This window comes from Erinaceus europaeus, chromosome 2 (assembly GCF_950295315.1).
Source record: "Erinaceus europaeus chromosome 2, mEriEur2.1, whole genome shotgun sequence".
Lineage (NCBI taxonomy): Eukaryota > Metazoa > Chordata > Mammalia > Eulipotyphla > Erinaceidae > Erinaceus > Erinaceus europaeus.
The window spans coordinates 117589621-117613353 of record NC_080163.1 but is presented as its reverse complement, the minus strand read 5'-3'; the positions used below and the strand labels follow the sequence as shown (position 1 = coordinate 117613353).

Genomic DNA, 23733 nt, shown 5'->3' with positions numbered 1-23733 from the left:
AGCAGAGACAGTGCACACACCAATACTGGCTTGGGAAAAGCAAAGATCAGGACAGGCGAGATGGGGGACACAGAGTCACAGCCCAGTCTCCTGTGTCCTCAACTGGTCAATCTGGTGATGCCCACAGGAGCCTGGGGGACACTTTGCCTTGACGGGCCACTGATTTTAGAGAGGAAGCGTTACATATAAATAACCCTCCCCCCACCTCAATGATAGACTTTTCTATTTAATTTTTAGTATTGATCTTGAGGTGAAAACATTGACAACGTCTTTTAAACAAAAATGTTTTTTTTTTTTTTTTTGGTTTCATACAACAGTTCGGTTCTTTATACACAATTCTGGGGTAGGGATATAAATTTGCTGAGGAAAAAATGGTAACAATTGTTACTGATAACGACGACTTATACATTCAATGCAACGATGAAACACAGAGATGTGCGAGATGAGTTACATAGAAAGCGCTCTCATTAACAAGTGACATTCACCTTCTATGGTTTTGTCAAACGTCAGCATCCTGTTTATGATACTTGTGTTTTGATTTCCAAAGCTCACTGCAGCCTTGGGCCTGGCACAATCAGCCACTGGCTGTGAGGAAGATGTTGTCTCCAGTGGCCCTTGAGTCTCAACAGCTCTGGCTGTGTCTCTTCATGGAATACAGATATGTGATGGGGGGAGGGGAGCTTGGCACTTTTGTGATAATGTTCACAGAATGTTGTGAGTTATCATGTTCAGACATATCCTCCAACTTCCGTCTGACCTTGTGTTGAGATTAGAATCGGGTGGTGGAGTGGTAGGGCTAGAGGAGCTGGCATGGGTTAGCTGGATCGACTGACACAAGTATGATAAACAGCTTCCCTTCTTGGCATGCACACTGTGTACACATGGCTTCTCTTCTGCATTTTGTGATGGAATGTCACCCGTGTGAGAATTGAGTCTATTGCACTTGGTTGTATAGTGTGAACGGGTGACACTCGTCAGAGTAGCAGCTCACGGTTCACAACTTTCTTTGGGACACACTGGACCAGTCCGGGGCTTCTGCACATTCCCTGCTGCAATGGATGGCTACCACCCAACTCAGTTATAGCTTAATTTGTTCACTTAGGGGTGGTGTAGGCCAAGGCTTTGGGGAGGGGAATTTTAAAGATAAAAATGAGTATACAAAACATAAAAAAATAATAATCTAAATCCAGTGAGTACTTTCATTCAAGTCAGGGCCAAGGGGGTCTGTGATCTAAAATAAATAGCTAATTTTATCATTTGTTTTCCATAGGTTTTTTTTTTTTTTTTTTTACAAGTTCAAGGAAATGAGATAAAATGTATCAGCTGCCAGTAGGTATATGTAGGTGAGTAGATTGGCGTGCATGTATGCATTTTACATTTCCTTTGACTAAGAGATATACACCGACTTTGCTTTTCTGTGGTTATTTCTAAAGAGCATTTCACCTTAAATAATACATCATTTTAAAAGTCTAAAGTGCCAATACTTGCAAGTACATTTGATTTACCATAGTATAGTGAATATAGGAAGAAACATCTTTATTGTATACTACTCAGGATTCAGGTATTTATTTAGGTAGAAAAAATGCTTTGAACACTCTTGGGGGGGGATAGGAGATTCATTTATAGAAGAATATTTCAGGGATTTTTTTTTTTTTTTTTTTTTGCATTTTAAAGGGTATACATTCGTACTGATTTTTGCTTCCAAATATATTTTAAGGCTGTTTGGTAAAATATATACCAGATATGAGGCTCAATTTACAGGGTTTTGTTCTTACAAGGGAATTCTTAACTACTCAGCTTTAAAAAAGTAAAACTTTGAAGCTAAACATGCTTTCCTATTGACTGCGCTCCAGTGAACCCCATGCTTACTGGAATGTAGATGAGGAGGAAGAGCAAAGCTGTGGGTTGAAAGAATGCCCCAGCTCCAACAGAGACTGCTCTCTCTCACCCATGCTCCAGACAATCTGTAGCCAGAGCTGGTGTATTTTAAAGTGCGAGTCAGGTGAGAAACAAAGTGCGGGGGCTCTGAGAAAGCTGTCCTGCCTTTGGCTGGGTCCCTGCTTCTCTTGGAAGCAGCAGAAGGAAGACCTGGCATCAGAATGGAAACCTTTGTCTTCAGTTGCAATCCTTTGAGTTAGAGAGAGTGAAAACTCTGGAGTTTGGGATCAAATGGGTAGACAGACTGGCTAGGCTCTTCCTCTGAAGATAGTGTCTGCACAGTAACACACAGGTTGTGTTGGGACAAAGGTCACTGTGGCTAAATTTAATTATGCAAGTGGAAGCCTTTCATCAGACTCCTTCCTGTTTTGCTCTGGTGCCAATCAGAATCATGAAAGCTAATTACTTTTCTTAGTGTCCACAGCTGGAGAGCACAATCTGTGACTTTTTTTTTCCTTCTCTTTATATCTAAGACAGACAAGAAATAAATTCCTGACTTTAGCAATTCTGCATAGGACAAAAGAATTCTGCAAAAATACAAATGTAAACTACATTTCTTCTTTACCATTTTAAACTGATATATACTTACCACTCACATTCATGTTTCTTAGACTTTTGTACAACATCACAACTGTCATTTTAATCAAGCAAACTTCTTTTTGTTTGTTTTAAGGATACCCTGGAAAGTCAAACTGATAGAGCAGTTTAAGAATATATACACATCTATATTAAAAAAAATCACATGGAGCAGAAATGGTGAAACTTAAAGACAACTACATAGGTAGTCATTTAAGTTGCAAAGGAATAAAAAATACAATGATTCTTTCATAGGAGTGAAGGGCATTTTTTCCCCCCTCTTACTATTCTTGCTGCAGAAGAGCCGGCCTCCCGGCTCAGGCTTCTTCTCTCACTGCCCCTCGGGCGCCCCCTCTTGTGAATATTCAGATTATGCTGTGATTGCAGGTACCTGGGTGGATGTGTCTAATGGGCTCAGCTGTGTTTCTGGAGAACTGCAGGGGTGGGAGTTTGGTGGCTGGAGCGATCACTTCTTGTGGCCATGGACTTGGCAGAGATTACTTAACGAGGGGTCAGCTGGAGTTGGAAAGGTTAACTCAGGGGGATGGGGGGCTTTCTTTCCTGCATGTCCAGATCTAGCACCTTCCATGGGGGGAGCTAAAGCCTCTGGGGAGTGGTGAGATGCACCCATTTAGAATTATTTGTTATTCTTACCTCTAATTCACACAATTTATAAAAATATAAATAACAAAATGTAAGCTGGGTTCCATCTCAAGAGGTGTCCCTGCTGTCCTCTGAGAACAGAGTGGATGAGTCTGGCACTCCCGTGTCTCTGTTGTCACTGTCACTGGTTGGAAGTCAGACCATCCAGTGAAGGGTCCTTTGGCCATGAACTCAGCCAGCGGTGGGGATCACAGGCCTCCTCCATGTTATGGCACAGGAACTGGACAGGAAGGGAGGGCTTGGTGAGGACAGACGGAAGTGACTGGGGGATTACCTGGACACACACTTGCTGGAAGGAACAAAGAGGGGCAGGTGGTCCTCAGAGGCGTGTCTGGGCCTCAGGGATATAGATCTCGATGCTGTCTGCACGCTCCGTGGCTGAATTCTGCCGGAAGGAGGCGGCCCTCTTGGCGGCCATCAGCCGCCTCCGGGCTTCCTGTCGCTGTCTGTCAGGAAGGTCCAGGGATTTTTCTCTCGTGATCGGAAATTTCCCTTTCGGTGGCTTCTTTGGTATCGGAGGGGGAACCTTTCTTTCTTCCTGAAAAGCATCACAAGTCAGGGTCAGATGAGAGGAGTAGGATGAGCTTACAGGAAGGAGGGTGGACACTCCCACCCTCCACTCAGTCCTGCCCCTCCCCTGCTGCGCTTGGCTTGTGCACAGCATATGTGTCCGGCTTTCTCCGGCTCTGCACTTAGGTCAGGCCTGTGATGAGGTATCCACGAGGAAGGAAGTCAACTCTAGACATCAAGACGTGCTGCCGTCTCCTCCATCTCGGAGCTACTTTGACCTTGTTGCTAGATGGCCCTCACATGCTGTCTCTGAGTGATGACAAGTGCCCACAATTTCAGTTCTTGGGCCTCCAGGGGCTTGGGAAGACCATCTGACATACCTGTTGTGCTAGGTTTTTTCATTTGTTTGAATCCTTCCATTAGCCTCTTATTTATTTTACTTATTACTTTTTAAAATTAATGATAATATTGATTTGCAAAATCATAATAGGGGTATACTTCCATAACATTCCCATAACCAGAGTTCTGTGTATGCTAGGCTTTGTTGTTTTTTTTAAAAAAATTTTTTTATTTGTTTTCCCTTTTGTTGCCCTTGTTGTTTATTATGGTTATTATAGTTATTATTGTTGTTGTCATTGTTAGATAGGACAGAGGGAAATGGAGAGAGGAGGGGAAGACAGACAGGGGGAGAGAAAGAGAGACACCTGCACACCTGCTTCACTGCCCATGAAGTGACTCCCCTACAGGTGGGGAGCCGGGGGCTCGAACTGGGATCCTTGTGCTTAGTGCCACATGCACTTACCCGCTGTGCTACCACCTGATTCCCGCTTTTATTTTTCTAAAGAGATGTTTCTGTTGAAGAAATGTTATTTTAGTGGTCTGGGAGGTGGCACAGTGGATAAAGCATTGGGCTCTCAAGCAGGAGTTCAATCCCCAACAGCACATGTACCAGAGTGATGTCTGGTTCTTTTTCTCTCTTCCTATGTGTCTCAGGAATAAATAAACTCTTAAAAAATGTTATTTTATAAGTCTCAACCAATAAAAAGCATAGTCTTAGACTAGACTCTCATACCTCTTAAAAACATTCAATCATACCCTAGCTGCCACCAAAGTGCCATATCCCTAGTCTTCCTTTCCCCATTGGTGACCTCAGATTTGCAGACATAGGCAAAGGGTGTGTGCGCGCGCTCTCTCTCTCTTTGTCGCTCACTTTCTTTCTCCTCCCCCCAGAGAGACAGAGAGTCAGAGAAACAGTGAAAGAGGTTCTAGCAACAAAGATTCCTTCAATATGGTGTGGGCTGGGTTCAAACCTGGGTTGCATACATGGCAAAGCAGCACACCATCCAAGGGAGCTATTGAACTGGCCCTTATGTGTGAGTGTTTTTTAATTTTTAAAAAATATTTATTTATTTATTCCCTTTTTGTTTTATTTTTGTAGTTATTATTGTTGTCTGTCTTTGTTGTTGGATAGGACAGAGAGAAACGGAGAGAGGAGGGGAAGACAGAGAGGGGCAGAGAACGATAGACACCTGCAGACCTGCTTCACCACCTGTGAAGCGACTCCCCTGCAGGTGGGGAGCCAGGGGCTCAAACCAGGATCCTTACATTGTCCTTGCGCTTTGTGCCACGTGTGCTTAACCCGCTGCGCTACTGCCGGTCTCCCTTATGTGTTTTATCCTCTTTGTCCCCTTGCTTTGTCTCTTAAATTCCACATGAGTGAGATCATCCAGTATTTGTCCTTCTCCTCACTAGTTTTATTTAGCACTGCCCCTTCCAGTTCCATCATGTTATGTGCTTGTTCTTGTAAACAGACTCTGGGATTCCAAGGACATCTACTAAAGCCATCTTATGTGGGGGTCCCAGGGAACCATGAGCCAATATTTGTCGCAGGAACATAAAACCCCTAACAAGTATTCACTGTACAAATGTACATTTGTGACATAAAACCCCTAACAAGTATTCACTGTACAAATGTACATTTGCACATATGTGCACAATGATACTTTTTCATGTTTAAATGTTATTTTTTTCTTTATTGGGGGGTTAATGGTTTACAGTCAACAGTAAAATACAGTAGTTTGTACATGTGTGTAATATTTCTCAGTTTTCCACATAACAATTCAACCCCCACTCTACCATCATGTTCCAGGACCTGAACCCCTCACCTTCTCCACCCCCCAGAGTCTTTTACTTTGGTGCAACAATGCTACTTGAAGGGCCATGACGAGTAAGTCTGTGGGATGTTTCCAGCACTAGACTGTTCAGTAAGACATGCATATTTTCTCTTCAATGACAGCTAGGCCATTAGAAAGCATATCCACTCTTGACTCTTACACCATCTTCCCGGACAATACTTTTAGCCCACCTGCATATTAGCTATCAGGCTCAGGCAAAGATTTGTAAAGAAAGCATACCCACACACATTGCAGAGCAGGGAACAGCACAGGGGCCTACCTACCTTTCTTTCTGGGGACTCGATGATCTTCCAGTCGTTCAGCTTCAGCTGGTGTAGCTCATCAAACTTCATGCTCACATCCTCAACGGACAGCTGCAGCATGTCCCAGTAGCCAGCTAGGTCCTGGGAGGTGGGCCTGGGCATGGCGCTGGGGTCCTGGCAAAAAAAAAAACAGGGGAGTTCAGAATCGTGAGTGCATTGGGAGCACCTGAGGGGGTACCACCCTGTCTGGCTTGTGTAGAGTCTCAAGGACTCTGACTGGGGGCCACTTGACAATTTCAGATGCCCCAGCTGACACTGCAGAGGCCCATAGAAATTCCCACTCAGTGAGTTAACTTTACTGTATGGTTCCTACTATAATATTTGGGGGGTAGACAAAACTGAGTAGGGGGCAGTGAGAGTCTGCAGGGACTGGGGCTGGAGAGATGAATAGGAGGGCCATAGAGAATTTTAGGGTCTTTTTTCCCCTAAAGAGGCAAAATCTGGGGGTTGGGCGGTAGTGCAGTGGGTTAAGCACATGTGGTGCGAAGCGCAGCACAATGATCTGCTTAAGAATCCCGGTTCAAACCCTGGCTCCCCACCTGCAGAGGAATCGCTTCATAGGTGGTGAAGGAGGTCTGCAGGTGTCTCTCTTTCTCCCCCTCTGTCTTCCCCTCCTCTCTCCAGTTCTCTCTGTCCTATCCAACAATGACGACAACATCAACAACAACAATAATTACAACAACAACAACAACAATAATAAAAAAGGGCAAGAGGCAAAAGCTAACCTGATTTTCAGTGGGAAGCTTTTCTGCTGTGCGATCACCAGAGGGCAGCCTCGCCCTTTCAATGCTGGGCACTCTGGCTTCCACGCTAGGTGTGGGCACACTCACTCTACCTTCTTATAAGCTTGGTGGTGACACTGCTCCCGAGAAGCCTGGGTCAGCCACCGTGAGCACATGCTGTCAGTCATCTCCAGCCTCGCTAGGAATGAAGGGCCCAGGAGTGTCCACCAGACATCAGCAAGGCTGTTTCTTTCATCCTAAGCTTCTGTCGAGGACTGCAGAGTGATGCCTCTGACTTAACCCTCTATGTCCCACCTGTCGTGTATGCTGTGGGCGGAACCACATGGAGTGGCCTTTTCTGGCTTCAAAAGTGAGACAGCCGCTGCTAGATGCTTCTCTCTAGGAACACCATCCTGTTTTCCCTTTGAAAAATGCTGATTACAGTTTCCTATCCTGGGCAACACCCAAGCAAGTCTTTACATTGTGTGAGAAACTTTAATGGTGTTAATTGGAAACTATTAGTGAAAACTTACTTTGGAAGGACCCCAATTAAGGGGTGGGAGTGGGGGCTGGAGACATTACAGCAGTAGCAGAATAGATTTGCAAGCGTGACTCCCCAGAGATCTGGGATCCACCCCTGGGAGTACCTTATGCCAGAGGTGACCAGTGCTCTGATGTCTCTCACATTCTGTGCCTCTGTCTCTGTGTCTTTCTCATGGGAGTAAATAATTCTCAAAAAAAAAAAAAAAAGGAACGTGGAGGCATTGGTATTGCTGATCTGTAAGGTTTCCTTTGATGTATAAGAACAGATGATAAAGTCACATATCTTTGTGCACATTAAAAAACAAAACAAAATCAAATCATTTGGCACTGCTGCTATGTAAGAGATGCCTAGCAGAGAGCTATTTGCATTTTAATGAAAATGTTTGCTCTGAAACAAATCAACACATTATAAAATAGGCTCTAAAGTCACTTGAGTACTATTTAGTCATTTACCCCACTAACAGTAAGTGAATATTTTCTTTAGTCAGGTAAGGAGAAGTGTGTATATATAAATGCATGCACACATATGAATATACCCATATACATACACACAGACACAGTATATATATAATTATACATGTGGATATGGCGGTGGTCAACATCTATATTTATATATGCTTATATGTGGATTTCCTTTCACTTTGACTTTTGGGAGATCAAAACTGGGTTTAATACCAATTGTATTTTTAAAAAAATATTTATTTACTCCCTTTTGTTGCCCTTATTGTTTTATTGTTGTAATTATTATTGTTGTCGTTGTTGGATAGGACAGAGAGAAATGGAGAGAGGAGGGCAAGACAAAGAGGAGGAGAGAAAAACAGACACCTGAAGACCTGTTTCACCTGCAGGTGGGGCGCTGGGGGTTCAAACCGGGATCCTTACTCCGATCCTTGCATTTGGTGCCACCTGCGCTTAACCCGCTGCACTACCGCCTGACTCCCAATGCCAACTGTACTAAGCTTGGTTCTATTTATTCCATAAGTACACTGTATCCATTTTGCTCCTGACTATAAAACATGAAACCTAAATTAGTTCTAAAATATCTTCTTAATTTCTTTTTTTAAAAAAAGAATTTATTTATTTATGAGAAAGATAGGCAGAGAGAAAGAACCAGACACCATTCTAGCATGTGTGCTTCCAGGGATTGAACTCAGGACCTCATGGCTGAGAATCCAGTGCTTTATCCACTGCACCAGCTCCTGGACGACTCTTCTTAATTTCTTTCAGTATTTGTTAGTGCATTTTTTTCACAGCATCCCAGATTCTTTTTTTCTGTGATGTCAGCCATAATGGCAATTGCCTTTTCATTTTCCTAAATTTCTGGTGGAAGAAGCTTGTGCAAAGGTGTGACCTTACACCAGCTTGTGGAAGCGCTTACCCCTGGTCCACTCCCGCTTCTGTGGCATCCAGTGCCCCCACAGTGCCTCTGTGCCTGAGGGGTAACTAGGCCAGGTCTATGGAGTGGATCTGTCCCACAGCTGGGGAGAACCCACTACTGAAATTAGTTCATTTAACAGTCTGTAAACTTCAACTGCAAGAAGGCAGTGGGAGGGTGGAGATGGACACTGCTCAGCTTGGCTGTAAGAACAGGTGGCCTGAGGACACTTACCATATTCTGTTGGCAAAGCCAGTAAAACTGCTGGAATTTCTGGGACATAAGAAGCTGGGCACTGCCAACAGCACTTCTGATTTTACCAAGAACTGTTGAAAAAGGAAACAAACAGGTTAAAAATTGGGTCAGGCATCATCTCCCCAGACAATAACTTGAGTTCACCTGCAAATCAGATGTCAGGCTCAGGCAAAAACTAGTAAAGTCATGGGCCCCTTGGAATATACCTAAAATAGGCCTACTTGCTATTTCCAAAACGGAGACCCCAAATGTTCATCTTTAGGCTCATGATTAGCCAACAATTTGTTTGGCTTTATATGTTAACTCTTTTTCAGCCACCAGGTTCCAGATACTACCATGATGCCAACCGACTTCCTTGGGCAGACAACCCCACCAAATGTGTCCTGGAGCCCTGCTTCCCCAGAGCTCTGCCCTACTAGTGAAATGGGAGAGACAGGCTGGGAGTATGGATTGACTTGTTCATGTTCAGCAGAGAAGCAATTACAGAAGCCAAACTTTCTACCTTCTGTACCCCATAATGACTCTAGGTCCATACTCCCAGAGGGTAAAAGAATTAGGAAAGGTATCAGGAGAGGAGATGGGATAGGGAGTCCTGGAGGTTGGGAATTGTGTGGAATTGTACCCCTCTTATCCTATGATCTTGTCAGTGTCTCTACTTTATAAATAAATAAAAATTGGGTCAGGTAGAAAACCAAAGCAAAAGCAATGCTTAAAGAGAATAAATTAAAAAAAAAAGGATGGAAGGGACAGGGGAGTGAAAAAAAAGAGAATAAATTACAGTGAACACAAGCTATGATGCTCTTTCTCTGCATTTGCCCTGTGGGACACGTGCAAAGATGGATTGGGTTTTGTGCTGATTCTCTCCAGATTCATGAAGGACACTCACATATCATTTAGAAGGAAAGATTCTTCAGTGCTGGGAAATTTTTAATATAAAGGCAGCGGGGGGGGGGGGAGTCCTACACTGCAGGGAGATACCTGGATCTGGGGCATCTAGATTACTTAGTACTGGTTTCTCATGAACTAGAGGACAAGCAAATGTGTGGATTAAGGGGATATCAATCACCTCTTATTTTGAATGAATTACACATGTGCTAGCTTACTCCACAAAGATGTTGAGTGCCTTCATTTTAATTTTATTATTACTAATTTTTTTCTTTGCCACCAGGGCTATGCTGACTTCTCATGAACATCCCTTTTCCTTTTTCTTCTCTTCCTTTTTCCTTTCTTTCCTTTCTGTTGGAGAACTGATTAGCTTTGGTTTATGGCTGGTGCTAGGGACTGAACTTGCAACTTCAGAACCTCAGTCATGAAGTCTTTTGCATAACCACTATGCTATCTCTCTGGCTCAGCTCCAGGTAGAGGGTGAAAGAGACAGAGACAGGAGAGCCACCACAGTACTGCTTCACTGCTTGTAAATCGACCCTTTTGCATGACCCTTTTGCATGGATCCATGCATATGGGTGAGATACCTCTTGGCACCCTGCTCCTTCATTTTTACAAAAACACATTGATATTTGTTATTTTATCTGATTCAATGAACCATGACTTTGCACTAAAATTTTATTTGTTCATTGGCAGTAGGCACAGGAAGAATACAAGGAGACCTCAGAAGTAGAGATATGGGGTAAAGGATGTATGGAGTACTGAGTACAAAGGACTGGATAGGATGGGAGAGGGGGGTCTGGGAATTGGGAAAGAAGTGAAGTGCTCTGTACTAAGGCTCAAATTGAATATTTTTCTGTAGCTCTGTCCTCACTGGGACGGAGAGAGGAATATGTTTGAAATTACGAATTTCTCCCTGCAACACCCTGTAACCTATAGGCTGATGAAAACACTGAATTTTTTTTTAAAGAATTTATTTATTTATTCATGAGAAAGATAGGAGGAGAGAAAGAACCAGCCATCATTCTGGTACATGTGCTGCCAGGGATTGAACTCAGGACGTCATGCTTGACAGTCTAGTGCTTTAGCCACTGTGCCACCTCCTGGACCACACACTGACTTGTTTTTAATCAAGTTGTTGATGCAGGAGCATATGGAAGCGATGCACAAGTAGCTATCTTTCTTGAATTCTATTTACTCACATGATGGCTAAAAAGGTGAGCAGTTTTTAAAAAAATAAAATCTAAGCTTGTACCCATTACTTCTATATTCTTCTTCATCTATTTTAATTGAAGCACTACTGCCGAGTGCTCTAATTTATGGTCTTTAGCACAACATGCAGAGACAGGTAGTGCCTCACATCGATTTAATGGAGTGGCGTGTTGTATCAATTGATTATTGCCTTGAAGAGATAATGAGGGTCCGCAAGTGTAGCTGACGCCAAGCTAGCTGGCAGAGCTCTGCTGTGCAGTGTGTGTGTGTGTGTGTGTGTGTGTGTGTTATCTGATACCTAACACTGCAAATCACTCTCTGCAGCTGCAAAGAACCTAAAGTGAAAATTCAATTTATTTCCTTTTCCCTGTGCTTCCTTAATCTTTGTTAATTTTGTCATAGTTTAGACACATTTTCTTTCAAGAGCTGTAGATAAAGACTAGTGCCCGTCAGAATGCAGAACTTGCCACCAGTCTGCCTTTGATGTGTGCGGAAATTTGATTAAGTTACTTGCTCCTTGAATTTATTTTTCATGGGTCTTCTAGAATAACTGGTTCTATCTGACTGTGATATGAAGTGTCCAGACAATGTTTACATGATTCTTTTCTTCCAGAACTTGTCATGGATGTTGGAGAAGGTGCATATTTGGCCATGACTGTTTAGATATTAGTGACCTCTCTGACTTCCTGATTTTCTTCTTGGCAGCTTCTGTCTCACAGGCAGGGCATCTGCTTCTGCAAATCACCTCCTGTCAGGTTTCCTCATTCCTGTGCTCACAGACTGCACATTTTTTTCTGGTAGGAAATTTGGGTGTGGGGATATGAAGGGTTGACTTCAGGGTACTTCCTCAAGCAAGATCCCAGACAGTCTTTGTAATACTCCTCCTAGAGGCTGGATACACACTTGACTATGGTTCCATTGCTGACCCTGCCCTCAGACCCCAAGGCTGGTAGCAGCTAATTATCTAGCTCAGAACCATTATCATCAGGCAGATTCTTCACCTCCTGGTCTTCTTTTCCTAGTTAAGGTGTCCTACACAGACTGAAGACACAGTGTTCTCCTTGGTCCTCCACTCTCGGGTACTCTGTTTCTGGGGTTTGCTATCAGAAGAGCTCCCCAACTCAAGACTATGTGTCCTTGCCTGCCAGAAGGTCTGAGAGAGTCTGCCATATCGAGCCCCAGTGCCAATAAGCCTGACCTCCCATGGTGGCTCAGTGTAGAAAGAGGCTCTCCAGCACTTGGCCCCCAGCTCTGTGTGACTCTATTTCTGACCAGAGACACACGGGACTCAATCTCTATGGACAAAGGGGAAATAAAGGTCTTTATAGCTTTGGAACAATTTCTTTTGTTTCAGAAACCATATTTATCCTTTTTTCACTTCATGATATCTGTTTGGTTCAACATATTTAGTATATAGATCCAAAACATGAATGCAGTGACAGTTCACAGTATCTACAGAATCTGTTTGTCTATTAACAATCGGAAGCCTATGTAAATATGATCTAACTAATCCAGTATTTATTGGGCTGATGATGGTTTTTATTAACCACAGAGGACTGGATGAGTCTAAATTTGTTCAGTCAGTTCAATGAGCTGTGATAATAAAATTACAGTGTGGGAAAAATTATTTCATGTAATGGAAATTTTGATAGTCAGAGCTCAGAGTTTTGGCTTAACAAACCATTTAATTTAATTTTTACTTTAAAAAAGTATGCTATAACCAATAACCTTGTATCTGCTCTTAAATTTAGGGCTAGAATCATCAGAGGTTAAGCTCTTTGGGAAATATTTAAACTTGATTAGTATTGTGTTCTATGCAAAACATGCAGGCAATGCACCTAACAGGTTGCTTGTACTTATCCCACAAAATGGTAAAGCTGTCTGGGGCAACTTAATTAGGAAAAGAAGTTAAGAAAATCTTAAAAAAGTATCAAGTGGATCTATTCATGGTGCCTTGTGTTTAGGATTTGTAGAAATGTGATGATATGTAGTTCTGAAATAGCTGTTGGAAAGGTCAGTACAAAATCTGACTGGTGTGGCTGGTCTCCAGAAGCAGGTTGCAGGAGAGACTAGCTCCCCTAACCAGGGTGAATAGTTTTCTGGGGCTTGAGATGCAACACTTCTAGAAAGTGAGAGGGGGAGGTCTAGGTACCTGATTTTACAGCACCCTCTCATCTTTAGCCCTTAGGGGCATATGAACATGATCTCAGCACCAGAAATAGATACAGTATAAATCCAAGGTTACAAATGGAAGCAGAGGGGCACACTTAAAAATTTTTTTTTTAAATAGTTATCTATGACCACCTGTGGCCAGTAGTTTTGTATTCTTTTTTTTGCCTCCAGGGTTATCACTGGGGCTTGGTGCCTGCGCTAAGAACCCACTGCTCCTGGAGGCTATTTTTCCCCTTTTGTTGCCCTTGTTTATCATTGTTATTATTATTTATTGTTAGTGTTATTGTTGTTCAATAGGATAGAGAGAAATCCAGAGAGGGGAGGAAGACAGTGAGGGGAAGAGAAAGACAGACATTTGCAGACCTGCTTCATCACTTATGAAGCAACCCCCCTGCAGGTGGGGAACTGGGGGCTAAACGGGGATCCTTATACTGGTCCTTGCTCTTGGCACCATGTGCGCTTAACCCGCTGCGCTGCACCTGGTGCCCAGGGGCACACTTTTGATGGAACCTAAGCCCGACTGTTCTCTAAGAAGCATGTGTCTTCTAGGGTAGAGAGTCAGCGCTTCTGGGGGGTGGTCTATGTTCGTGGGGTGAGCTGCTCACAGAGGGGCTCCTGCTGTGCCCAAGTCCTTTCACATCACCCCACACCAGCCCACCTGTTCATCAAACCCAGTCCCCATAGAGTGCAGCATGTGGCCACCTTCTCCAGGAAGCCTTCTGGAATGGTCCCCTCTGTCAGCTTCTCAAACCTCGGTGTGCTGAAAATGCTTTATCTGCTTTCTCTCATGGCACTTCCTGTCATCCACCCACCATGGGCACTTTTGTCCTGGCCTTATCTCTGCAGGAGGTGGCTGTCAGTTTCTCTGTTGTATTTGTTCTGTATAGTGTCAGCCACAGTCTGTCAGACATGCTGGCTCCCAGCACGTGCTCAATAAATAGCTGCTGGATGTTTAATTAATGAAAAGAGTCCTGAGGATCCCAAGGGTTCGAAGAGGCTTTAAAAACACTTGTTTAGAGAAATACAACTGAGTGGCAGCAGAAGCAAACTCACTTTTCTGGGCCTTGAAGAAGAAACAAAGTACTTTCAGGTAATAGTAACACACACTGAAATTCAAATCCTGCCTGTGCTAAGAGGATGACGCTCTACTGCCGACAGGGCTCACTACAGATGAGCAACTCTTGTTTCCCACAGAGCACATTTGGGGCACTAGGCTCAGGGTTTTCTTGGAAGTCCCATGACTGATCACAGCACATCTCAGCACTGAGCCTTTCCACTGTTAGGTCTTGTGTGCTGAACCTGACAAAGAATTTGCTTTGCTTTAACAATGAGTGCCAATTCCATCTGTCCTGACCCTGACTAGGATGAGAAGGCGTGGAATGTGTCAACTGATAGAGACGTGCAGAGAGCAGAATCTGTCACTGAGAAGCAATATCTTCCTTTCTTCATAGGTTAACACCAGGAGTTGTAATAACTAAAACTCCACCTCACAGCCTTCTCAGATGTCTCAGACCCCAAGACACTGTTTCTAAGATGCAATTCAGACAATTTCCTGGTCCACCTCCATTTCTAGGAATGCTGACACAGTCCACAAAGGCGGTCACCCAGAAATGTAAGGTCAGAGCTAAATTCCTAAGAGCATCAGCTAGCCTTCTGAACTTCAGAACTTATATTGATCTAGCAAATGTTCAAAGGTAGTTGTGGAGAAAGAAAAAGATACTTTCAAGAGAGCACAAGTTGTCAAGATGTACAGAAATAGCTTTGTGAAATTGTGATTTGATTCTAAGTATTCCATGCTGCATCTCTTGCCATTTGTAGTTCATCAGCAGATAGACAGCATCTATTTAGAACTTGTGTGGAAGGTTTATCTGATGATGCCACTCAGGAACATCCTGGTGATGGAGTCTTCAGGTAAAAGGGGACACTGGACATTTGAGTCAGGACTCCCTGAACTCTGGGGGTTTTGAGAGGGCCTGGGAGGCCACATGAGGTTGGGGTATTACACTGACACCCACTCAACCCAGTGCAGGGAGGTGTGGGAGGCCACATCATCATGCTACTGAACTTCCTGTGACTCTTTTCAGTATAGTACAGGCATCTGACCATGAACAGGGTGTAGTAACGTTTCCAGAACACAACTACACTGGTCTGAATTTAGCCCAGGCCAGACTCAAGAGGACTGAACAGGAAGTCACTGGATCATGAGACAAACTGCTAGCACATTCCTCTCATATCTGGAGAAATATCTCTATATCTTCTGGAGAAACAAACAGTGCTTTAGTGATTGCCTTTCTGCTCCCAGGGAGCATCCTACATTACCTTGTCATTCCTTCTTCCTTCCTTCCTTTCTTTCTTATTTAGTTTTAATTAATTTATTCTTAATTAATTAATTTTTGCCTACAGGATTATTGCTGGGGCATGGTGTCTGCACTATGAATCCACTGCTCCTGGAGGCCGTTTTTCCCATTTTTGTTGCCCTGTTGTTGTTATTGTTGGATAGGACAAAGAGAAATGGAGAGAAGAGGGGAAGACAGAGAAGTGGAGAGAAAGATAAACACCTGCAGACCTGCTTCATGAAGCGACCCACCCCCTGAAGGTGGGGAGTCGGGGCTCAAACCGGGATCCTTACACAGGTCCTTAAGCTTCAAGCCACGTATGCTTAACCTGCTGTGCTACGCATGGCCCCCCATCCTATTTTTCAAAGACCTCCCCTATGTGCAGGAAGTCCTATGTATTTCCTCCCAGGGCTCCCAGGCTAGCCTAGCCTCATCGCTTACTCTCCTCAGTGAGGTCGTGCTCCTCAGCATCTCGCTCCATCTCCTTGCACCAGCCCTCCATTCTCTTGGTCTCTGTGTGCAGCAGTTTCAGGAACCAGGCACCATCCCTGCGGCCTGGGGACATCCTGCCCGTATCCCCTGCATCCAGGGCTGGCTCCAGCCAGGGTTCAGGTGGGGGTAGGTTAGCAGGGTCGGCAGGCATGCGGTAGTCCTCCCGGTAGCTGAAGAGGCCCTGGGTGCGCACAGTCCGCAGTGCTCCATACTGGGTAGGTGTGCTGGGCTCCGAGTGCCGCTGGAATGATGAGCCAAACTGTAGGCCCTTGTCCTCTGTGGCAATTGGGAAGCCCTCCAGCTCCAGGTCTGCCTGTACAGCGGCTGTCACGCTGTTGGAACGCTTGAAACGCCCGTGTCTGAGGAGAAGGAAGAAGGTGACACCTTCTTGACACAACAGAACAAAACCCACTCCCAGGGAGAGATGCCTTGATCCCACCACCAGTACCCAGGGGAGAGAAGTATGGGTGTCTTCACTGTTACTACTTCAGTTTAGTTTTGCAAAGAATTAGATCTAACCTCTCCCACTTCCTCAACATCTGAATAATCCTGTGTCATATCTGAATGGAGGATATGGAGGATACCACATGTGAGGTTTCCACAAGGCCCCTAACTTCTGAAGGTTACCTTCCCTTCAGAAACAGTTTGCAAATCCACAACTGTCACACATACAGAAAAGAGAGCAGGTGTTGCTGCTTTTACATAACTAATGCCTTTGTCCTATTGATTTTTGGGGCCAACCGTATCTCATCCTAGGGTACAAACACCTCTCTCAGAATAAATTAGTGTCATTCCCACTAAGCATTTTATGTAAAGCCTGGATTCAGGTTCTGACAGTGGGCAGCATTTAAACACATACCCTGCATATTTGAATGTCACCCATTTCCACACAGTCAATCACTGAAACTATGGTACTGACCACCTAGATTCAAACTGAAACGAAGATGCTCATTTTTAAATCTGAGCTTGTAAAATGTATAATCATGCTATCGTAAACATAAACTAAAACAATCACTCTGCTCCATTCAAATGGCAGTTCTGTGTTTCCTATTTCAAGGACGTTCTTTTGATATGGAATGATTCTATGGCCCAAACTTCTTTCATTCTGTTCTTGCTGTCATTTTTTGAAGGATATTCACTTTTATTTTTTTATTTTAAGTATGTAATAAAGAAATATTACAACAGAGTAGTTACAACTAAGCTTAACAAAGCTGTAACTACACTGAGCTGCTGTCACTTTGAAAGCAGCTTAGACAAACTTTGCCATAGTGTTTCAGATCAAAATAAAGACAAATATAAGTGAAAGATTTTTTTCTTGTAGAATGTTTTACCATTAAATAGCAGTTAAGTTTTATCAAGAATTATTACCTCCCTGAACAAAACCCTACATTTTTTGTTTCAGGAAGAAAAAAATGCTATTCAATGTGTAACTATAAAAATATACTGTAATAGTTCTCTCACTCACTCCAAAGCTAACCTTACCAAAGCAAGGACTGCAAAAGTTGAATAAGGGCAAGAGACTGGCATACTTTAACGATGACTCTTTATTCACTATCAGGCCACCCCATCAGCTGGGGCCCTATTCGGGGAGTCCTGAGATTCCCAAACAGACATGATGGGCGTAGACCTCAAATAAATCCCTCTCTCCATTGTTACCAGTCATCTCTATCAGGAACAACAAATTAGACCCTTCTGTGGGCCCCCCACAGGACCTTGCCCTCAACTTGCATCAACAATGGTAGAGAATGTTCCATCCTCCGAAGAGAGGCTGGACAGCATACTCTATGCTACACCTGAGGAAGATGGGTCAATATTGGGATAGCACAGAATGTTCCTACTCATGACCACAGAATGTGAGCTCAGATCTACAGGGATGCAGAGGTCACGTAGGCTCCAAAGCTGGATATGGGCCCCAGACCAAATCAAATCGATGGGGTTTACAGTCAACAATATTTATACCCCTTTCCCATATTAGGGAGCTACTCTCTTCCCTGATCCAGCTTTCTGGTCCTTTCCCAGCCATGACATCATCTCCCCAGACAATAACTTGGATCCACCTGCATATCAGATTTCAGGTTCAGGGGAAAAAAAAAAGAAAAAAAAAAGAAAAAGAAAAAAACTCGTATAGCCACAGGCCCTTTGAAATATAACTAAAATATGCCTACAAGCTATCTACAAAATGGAGGACCCTCCAACTCTTCATCTGCACTATTCCAGCCTTTAGGTCCATGATTGTTCAACAGTTTGTTTGGCTTTGTATGTTAACTCTCTTTTCAGCCACCAGGTTCCAGATGCTAGCATGATGCCAACCAGACTTCCCTGGACAGACAACCCCACCAATGTGTCCTGGATTTCCGCTTCCTCAGAGCCTCACTCTACTAGGGAAAGAGAGAGGCAGGCTAGGAGTATGGATCAACCTGTCAACGCCCATGTTCAGCGGGGAAGCTAGGAATAGGAAAGAATAGGAAAGCTATCAGGGGAGGGGATGGGATACGGAGATCTGGTGGTGGGAACTGTGTGGAGTTGTACCTCTCATTATATGGTTTCGTTAGTGTTTTCTTTTTATAAATAAAAAATAAAATAAAGAAAAAAAAAAACAAACAAACAAGCAACCCCACCGCCAAATACTGTAATACAAAGTAATGAAAAAGAAACAATACATCCAGAGCTTGTCTCTTTCAGTTGATGCTTACACTCTAAGGCAAGTTAGGCTGAATCTACTACATCCTTGGCCCATTTTTTTCCTATGAAGAAAGGACTGACTCTCAGACTACCAGTTCTTTTTGCGCATGGGGAAAATTACACTAGAAAGAATGATTTCCTTGACTCTTGCTAAAATTAAGATTCAGAAAGATATTAATTCATATTTGAGTGATGTAAACTAAAAGTATAAATCTCTGGCTCTATTCCCACAAATACAGTTGAGTTATCCGTGACTGGTGTGAAGGAGAAACTGGGCATCAACCAGGCATGAAACAAACAACTCTGATCAGAAGCAGTGTGGGTTTTGCAGGGGTTGAGTTACCGCTTTTCATCTTCCACTTGCACGCCAACCGAGTGGTATTCCCGTAGGCCCCGGCTCTCCGTGTCAGAATCAGTAGCTGTTTCCACCTAATTCAACACAGAACGTCTTATTTTAGAATTGAGATGTGGGACCTGGGCAAGGACGTTTCAGTGTACGTTCATTTCTGTAATTAATTACGCCTTTGTTTAATTAATGCAGAGCTGCACTTGACCTGGTAAAACTGCAGAGAAGGAAATGCATTCATCTTGGTGTAATTATGCTGCTACTGGGTTTCATCAAATTTTACATAACTGCTTGAACTCAGTGCTGTGCTCGGGTCTTTTAAATGTATGCAAATAAAATCGCTTAGTTCAGCTCAGGCAAAAAATAAGCTTTGTTGGATTGCATTATTAAAGGTCTTAAAAGCTCTTATCACACCCTACAGTGAAGAAAGTACAGCATGGACCAAATAGAGCTAGCAACAACAAATAAGCAAGTTAAGAGAATTATACTGATGGCTGCATCCACATACAGAAAGACACAGAAAGGGAGTTAAGCAGGTACAGAACAGTGAGGCAATCTCTCCATCTGTCCCTGGGTAAAGCATTTCACCTTTGCTAATCAGCTGTGCCTGATGAGGAGATGTCAGGAGAGCACAGAAACCATGTGCTCTGCCCACAATCCATATTGAGACCATGTCCAAGAAGTCACCCTCAAACCCAAGAAGTATTTGGTGATTGCCAGCAGTGCCCAGTCAACACGGGAGGGATTCTAAATGGTGTATTTACTATAAGAAAACTCCGAATTCCCTCTACAGTCTGTGGAACCAAAGGTTAGTTGAGTCATAAATATTATTCTTGTGACTCCACCATCCTGTTCCTTTAAACAAAATACTACCTAGCAGGCCATTGGGACTTCGACCCTAACCGCAAATGTCATATCTAAGTGGTAAAACACACCAGGAAAAAATTAGTGATTACTCTAAGGCTAAGATACAGACCACTAAACCAATAATTATGACACCTTCTTCCATGCATTAGGGTGAAAGGTGTGTTTTACAACCATGCCTGTGTTGTGCGGGTGCCCCAGGACTGACTCTTGGTTCCTGAGGTTGATTCTGGTTTATGGCATGAGGGCCTGGCTTACAGTCAGAGAAGGTGTGTAACTTGCTCAAGTGCTCACAGCTCTCTGGGGACAGAGTCAGGGCTCAGACTGTTTCTCTTTGTCCCAGTGCTTGAGGGTCAGAACAAATACAGGTTGGTCTTGAAAGGCCAAATAGCAGGGAAAATGAGTCAAGACACCCTATTTGTACTGGTTTAATTCTGAAAATATACTCAAGTCAATACTGTTAGTGTACTGCCTGTTTGGAGAGTTGTGAGAGGACATGAACAGTGGCAGGAGAAAGAAGCCTGCTGAAGCTTAGCTTTCTCTTAAACACACTTTAGTGTGTTTCACTTGTTAGACATGGAGACTGGTATTATTATTATTATTACTTTACACAGAAGGCTGCGAAAATTGCCATAGGTAAATGCTATTCCAGATCAGCGAGGATGGAGTTGCCTTGTTCCAACTGTATGTAGGTGGTTCCATCTCATCACTGTTAGGCCATTCATTTACTCAGTCTCCAGCAGGGGTAGACTGATCATTTCTAGTTTACTGCCATTGTAAATGCTGTTGCTGTGAATTTATGTCTGCAGACTTCTGTGATGTGTTCAGGGCCACATGGCTGCTGAGTTCAAGGTTTTCATTTCAGAATTTGGACAGAAGCAGCTGAGTTTTTTTTTTTTTTTCATTGCTAGATGATAACGGTGAAATCAAATCATATGTATACTTTGAGAGAGATTTGTGCAACAGAAAGAACAGTCATTTTATTGTAGAAATTCATAGAATATTGGGGCTGGGTGGTGGCGTACCTGGTTAAGTGCACATGTTACAGTGTGCAAAGACATGGGTTAGATCCCCTGGTCCCCACCTACGGGGGGGGGTGAAGCAGGGCTAAAGGTGTCTCTCTCCCTCTCTTTCATCTCCTTCCCTCTCCATTTCTGGATGTCTCTATCAAATAAATAAATAATATAATAAAACATTGTAACATGTGAGCTCAACCAGGTGTGCCACCATCCGCCCCCCCATAATTTTTTCAAATGTCCTATTCCAAAAAAGAAATTCCTAGAATATTTGCCCCACTTATTCTACTTTTAGGGATCTAGCCTGAAGCAATGACCTTAAACACAGTGCATGTGAACCGTGTTCTTCAGAGCAAGTTTATCTGGTGAGCCAAGGGGAGAAGAGATTATGAAGTGGGATAAAGAGACGTCTAGGGAGGATGCATGTCTACACACCCTTTACTGATCATGATGGTGGCTGGAGTGGGGGTGAGCCTCCAGGAACGATGTTTGTGAATCAACATGGAGCAGAGAGCAGGTGTCAAGGAGAAATCTTGAGAGAATAGGTGTGTGCTGAACACAATACAGAAATGACTGAAACATAACAAAGGACTCCCCCCACCCTTCCTTTCTCACTCTACCGCAATTCTGCTCTTTTACAGTAAGTAATGAAAGCAAAACTCTGGGTGGGCCTCAGGCAAATCTTGGGCTTCACTGGCCTTTCTATCTAATCTTAAATTTGAGGGTACATGGAAACTGTCTCCTGGTTGCACTGGTGTGACACTGTCTTGCATCAACCATGGGAGGTGGAGTGGGTTGTCCAAGGTTAAGAAGACACTTTACCCTTTCCCCACATGGGTCAGTCTGCAGGGTGGTCTCATGCCTGTTGTGTTCTAGGTAAGTTACATTGCTTTATAGGGCATGGGCCAGAGGGGGAAGGATCTGGAATATGACACCAAATTGTGGCACCAGAATCACAAAAATCTTTCAGTCAAATTTACACACACACACACACACACACACACACACACACACACACACACGGTACAAACGACTATAACAGGTCACAAAGGAAAACCCAAAGTGACACACACACACACACACACACACACACACACACACACACACACACACACACACACACACAAACCCAGAGTCCCTGTGAGTCGTGAGGAAAAGACGGAGGGCCTAGATTGTGGGTTCCAGAGGCAGACAGATAGTTCCAAGTCAGATAGAGCCTGGTGTGTGTCCTAAACTGACTGAGGCTGTGACAACTCTACCAATTAAGGACTCAGGGAAGATGACCCAGAGTACAAACTCTAGTGAGAAGAACATTTGCAAAATGCAGAATTCTTTATCATCTGTATCCAGACATCTGCCCCTGTATCCCTAGTCAGCAACAGGCAAGAACCAGCGCAATTGGGGCCATTTCTATGTTGAGAGGTGGCACCCAGGGTCTTTTTGAAGATTAATGGAGCATGTGTGTGAGATCAGGTCATGGGCTAGTGGAGGCAGCCTCCTTCTCTCATTACTACTGCAATTCTACTCTGCACATCAGTAAGCCATGTTGTCTCTAACCCCCTTTGGAGCCTACAAGGACCTGGGTTCCTTATCTGCTTAGTCATACCTTCTGCTTCCTCCTGCTCCACCCTCTGAGGGACCTTCCCAAACACATTTGCCTGACATTTCTGGTGCTCCTATCTTCATCTTGATATGTCAGTTTTGGACAGTATTTTCTTTTGACCTTAAAACTCACTTGTTTTGACAACTGCTGGCTCCAAGCTCAAGGACGCTGCTCACTTTCTCCTTGACTGCCACAGAGGTCAGTGGACTGTTCACACACGTGTGTTCTTGCACTCACACGGACTCACTGCCCACTCACTATCCAACATGTACTGCACTTGCTATGTGCCAGGCACTGTGCTGGGCGCTGGGATCAAGAGGCAGAGGGTGGGGGCCAGTCTTCAGTACAGACAGTTGGATCAACGTGCAGAGAAAGAAGGAACAGTGTAGGGTCACAGAGGACAGAGGCTGGTCAGTAAAAGGTGTTGTTGGGGTGCCGGATTAGACACCTGAGCACCCTAAAAGCTGATTCCATGGGGCACCTGGAGTTGTTTCTACTATTTTCAGGTTAAATTGGTGACATCCAGGTTTCCCAGATACACCCCTTTGTGGTTGTGGGCAGTTTCAGAGAGTTGTAGTATTGAATAGGCAGGTGAGAGCATCGGTGTCATGCCCATGAAAATGAGCTGGATCATTAGTTTAGGAGCCTTGGTCATTCGGGAATCCATTATTTAGGGACCTCATTAATTTGGAGACCTTCCAGCCTTCTCTCAAACTCTGGAGTCAGAACAGGCAGTGGGAAGCCCAGTTTTCTCCTCTGTCCATGCTGCAGAAAAGTGAACTGCTCTGAACTCATTTTTGTTTCCATCTGCCGAATCTGGGTTGTTGCACACCTGGGGTGGGGGTGGGGGTCCCAAGCACACCTGGGAGCGCCTAGCACAGTGCCTGGCATATAGTCTCAGGACACAGGTGACAAGAGCAGCTGTATGCAGAACCCAAAAGAGGAGGAGAAAATAAAAGTCATGCGGACTTGGCTTTGGAGCGTTTCAGTACTTACATCTGACCTTGGGTAGGGCTGATGCTCTGGGAACTCAGAGTCCTAAACAA

At 43.9% G+C, this 23733-nt stretch overlaps 1 protein-coding gene and 1 long non-coding RNA gene across 6 annotated transcripts in view; one reads left to right on the top strand and one right to left on the bottom strand.

Moving 5' to 3' along the window:
• Positions 1 to 23733, top strand: part of LOC132536730 (uncharacterized) — a 182933-nt gene that overhangs the window by 15135 nt on the left and 144065 nt on the right. The gene's annotated exons all lie outside the window — the stretch shown is intronic.
• Positions 2592 to 23733, bottom strand: part of DLGAP2 (DLG associated protein 2) — a 473760-nt gene continuing 452618 nt past the window's right edge. For 4 of the 5 annotated variants that reach the window (XM_060184966.1, XM_060184964.1, XM_060184967.1 and 1 more), the window contains 6 exons: positions 23684 to 23725; positions 19202 to 19287; positions 16126 to 16535; positions 9059 to 9150; positions 6146 to 6298; positions 2592 to 3715 (listed from right to left, as the gene is read on the bottom strand). In XM_060184966.1, the coding sequence (XP_060040949.1) occupies positions 3497 to 3715; positions 6146 to 6298; positions 9059 to 9150; positions 16126 to 16535; positions 19202 to 19287; positions 23684 to 23725 (1002 nt within the window). In that variant the 3' untranslated portion in view covers positions 2592 to 3496. The remainder of the gene's footprint in view (positions 3716 to 6145; positions 6299 to 9058; positions 9151 to 16125; positions 16536 to 19201; positions 19288 to 23683; positions 23726 to 23733) is intronic. The other variant, XM_060184965.1, reaches the window with a different exon arrangement.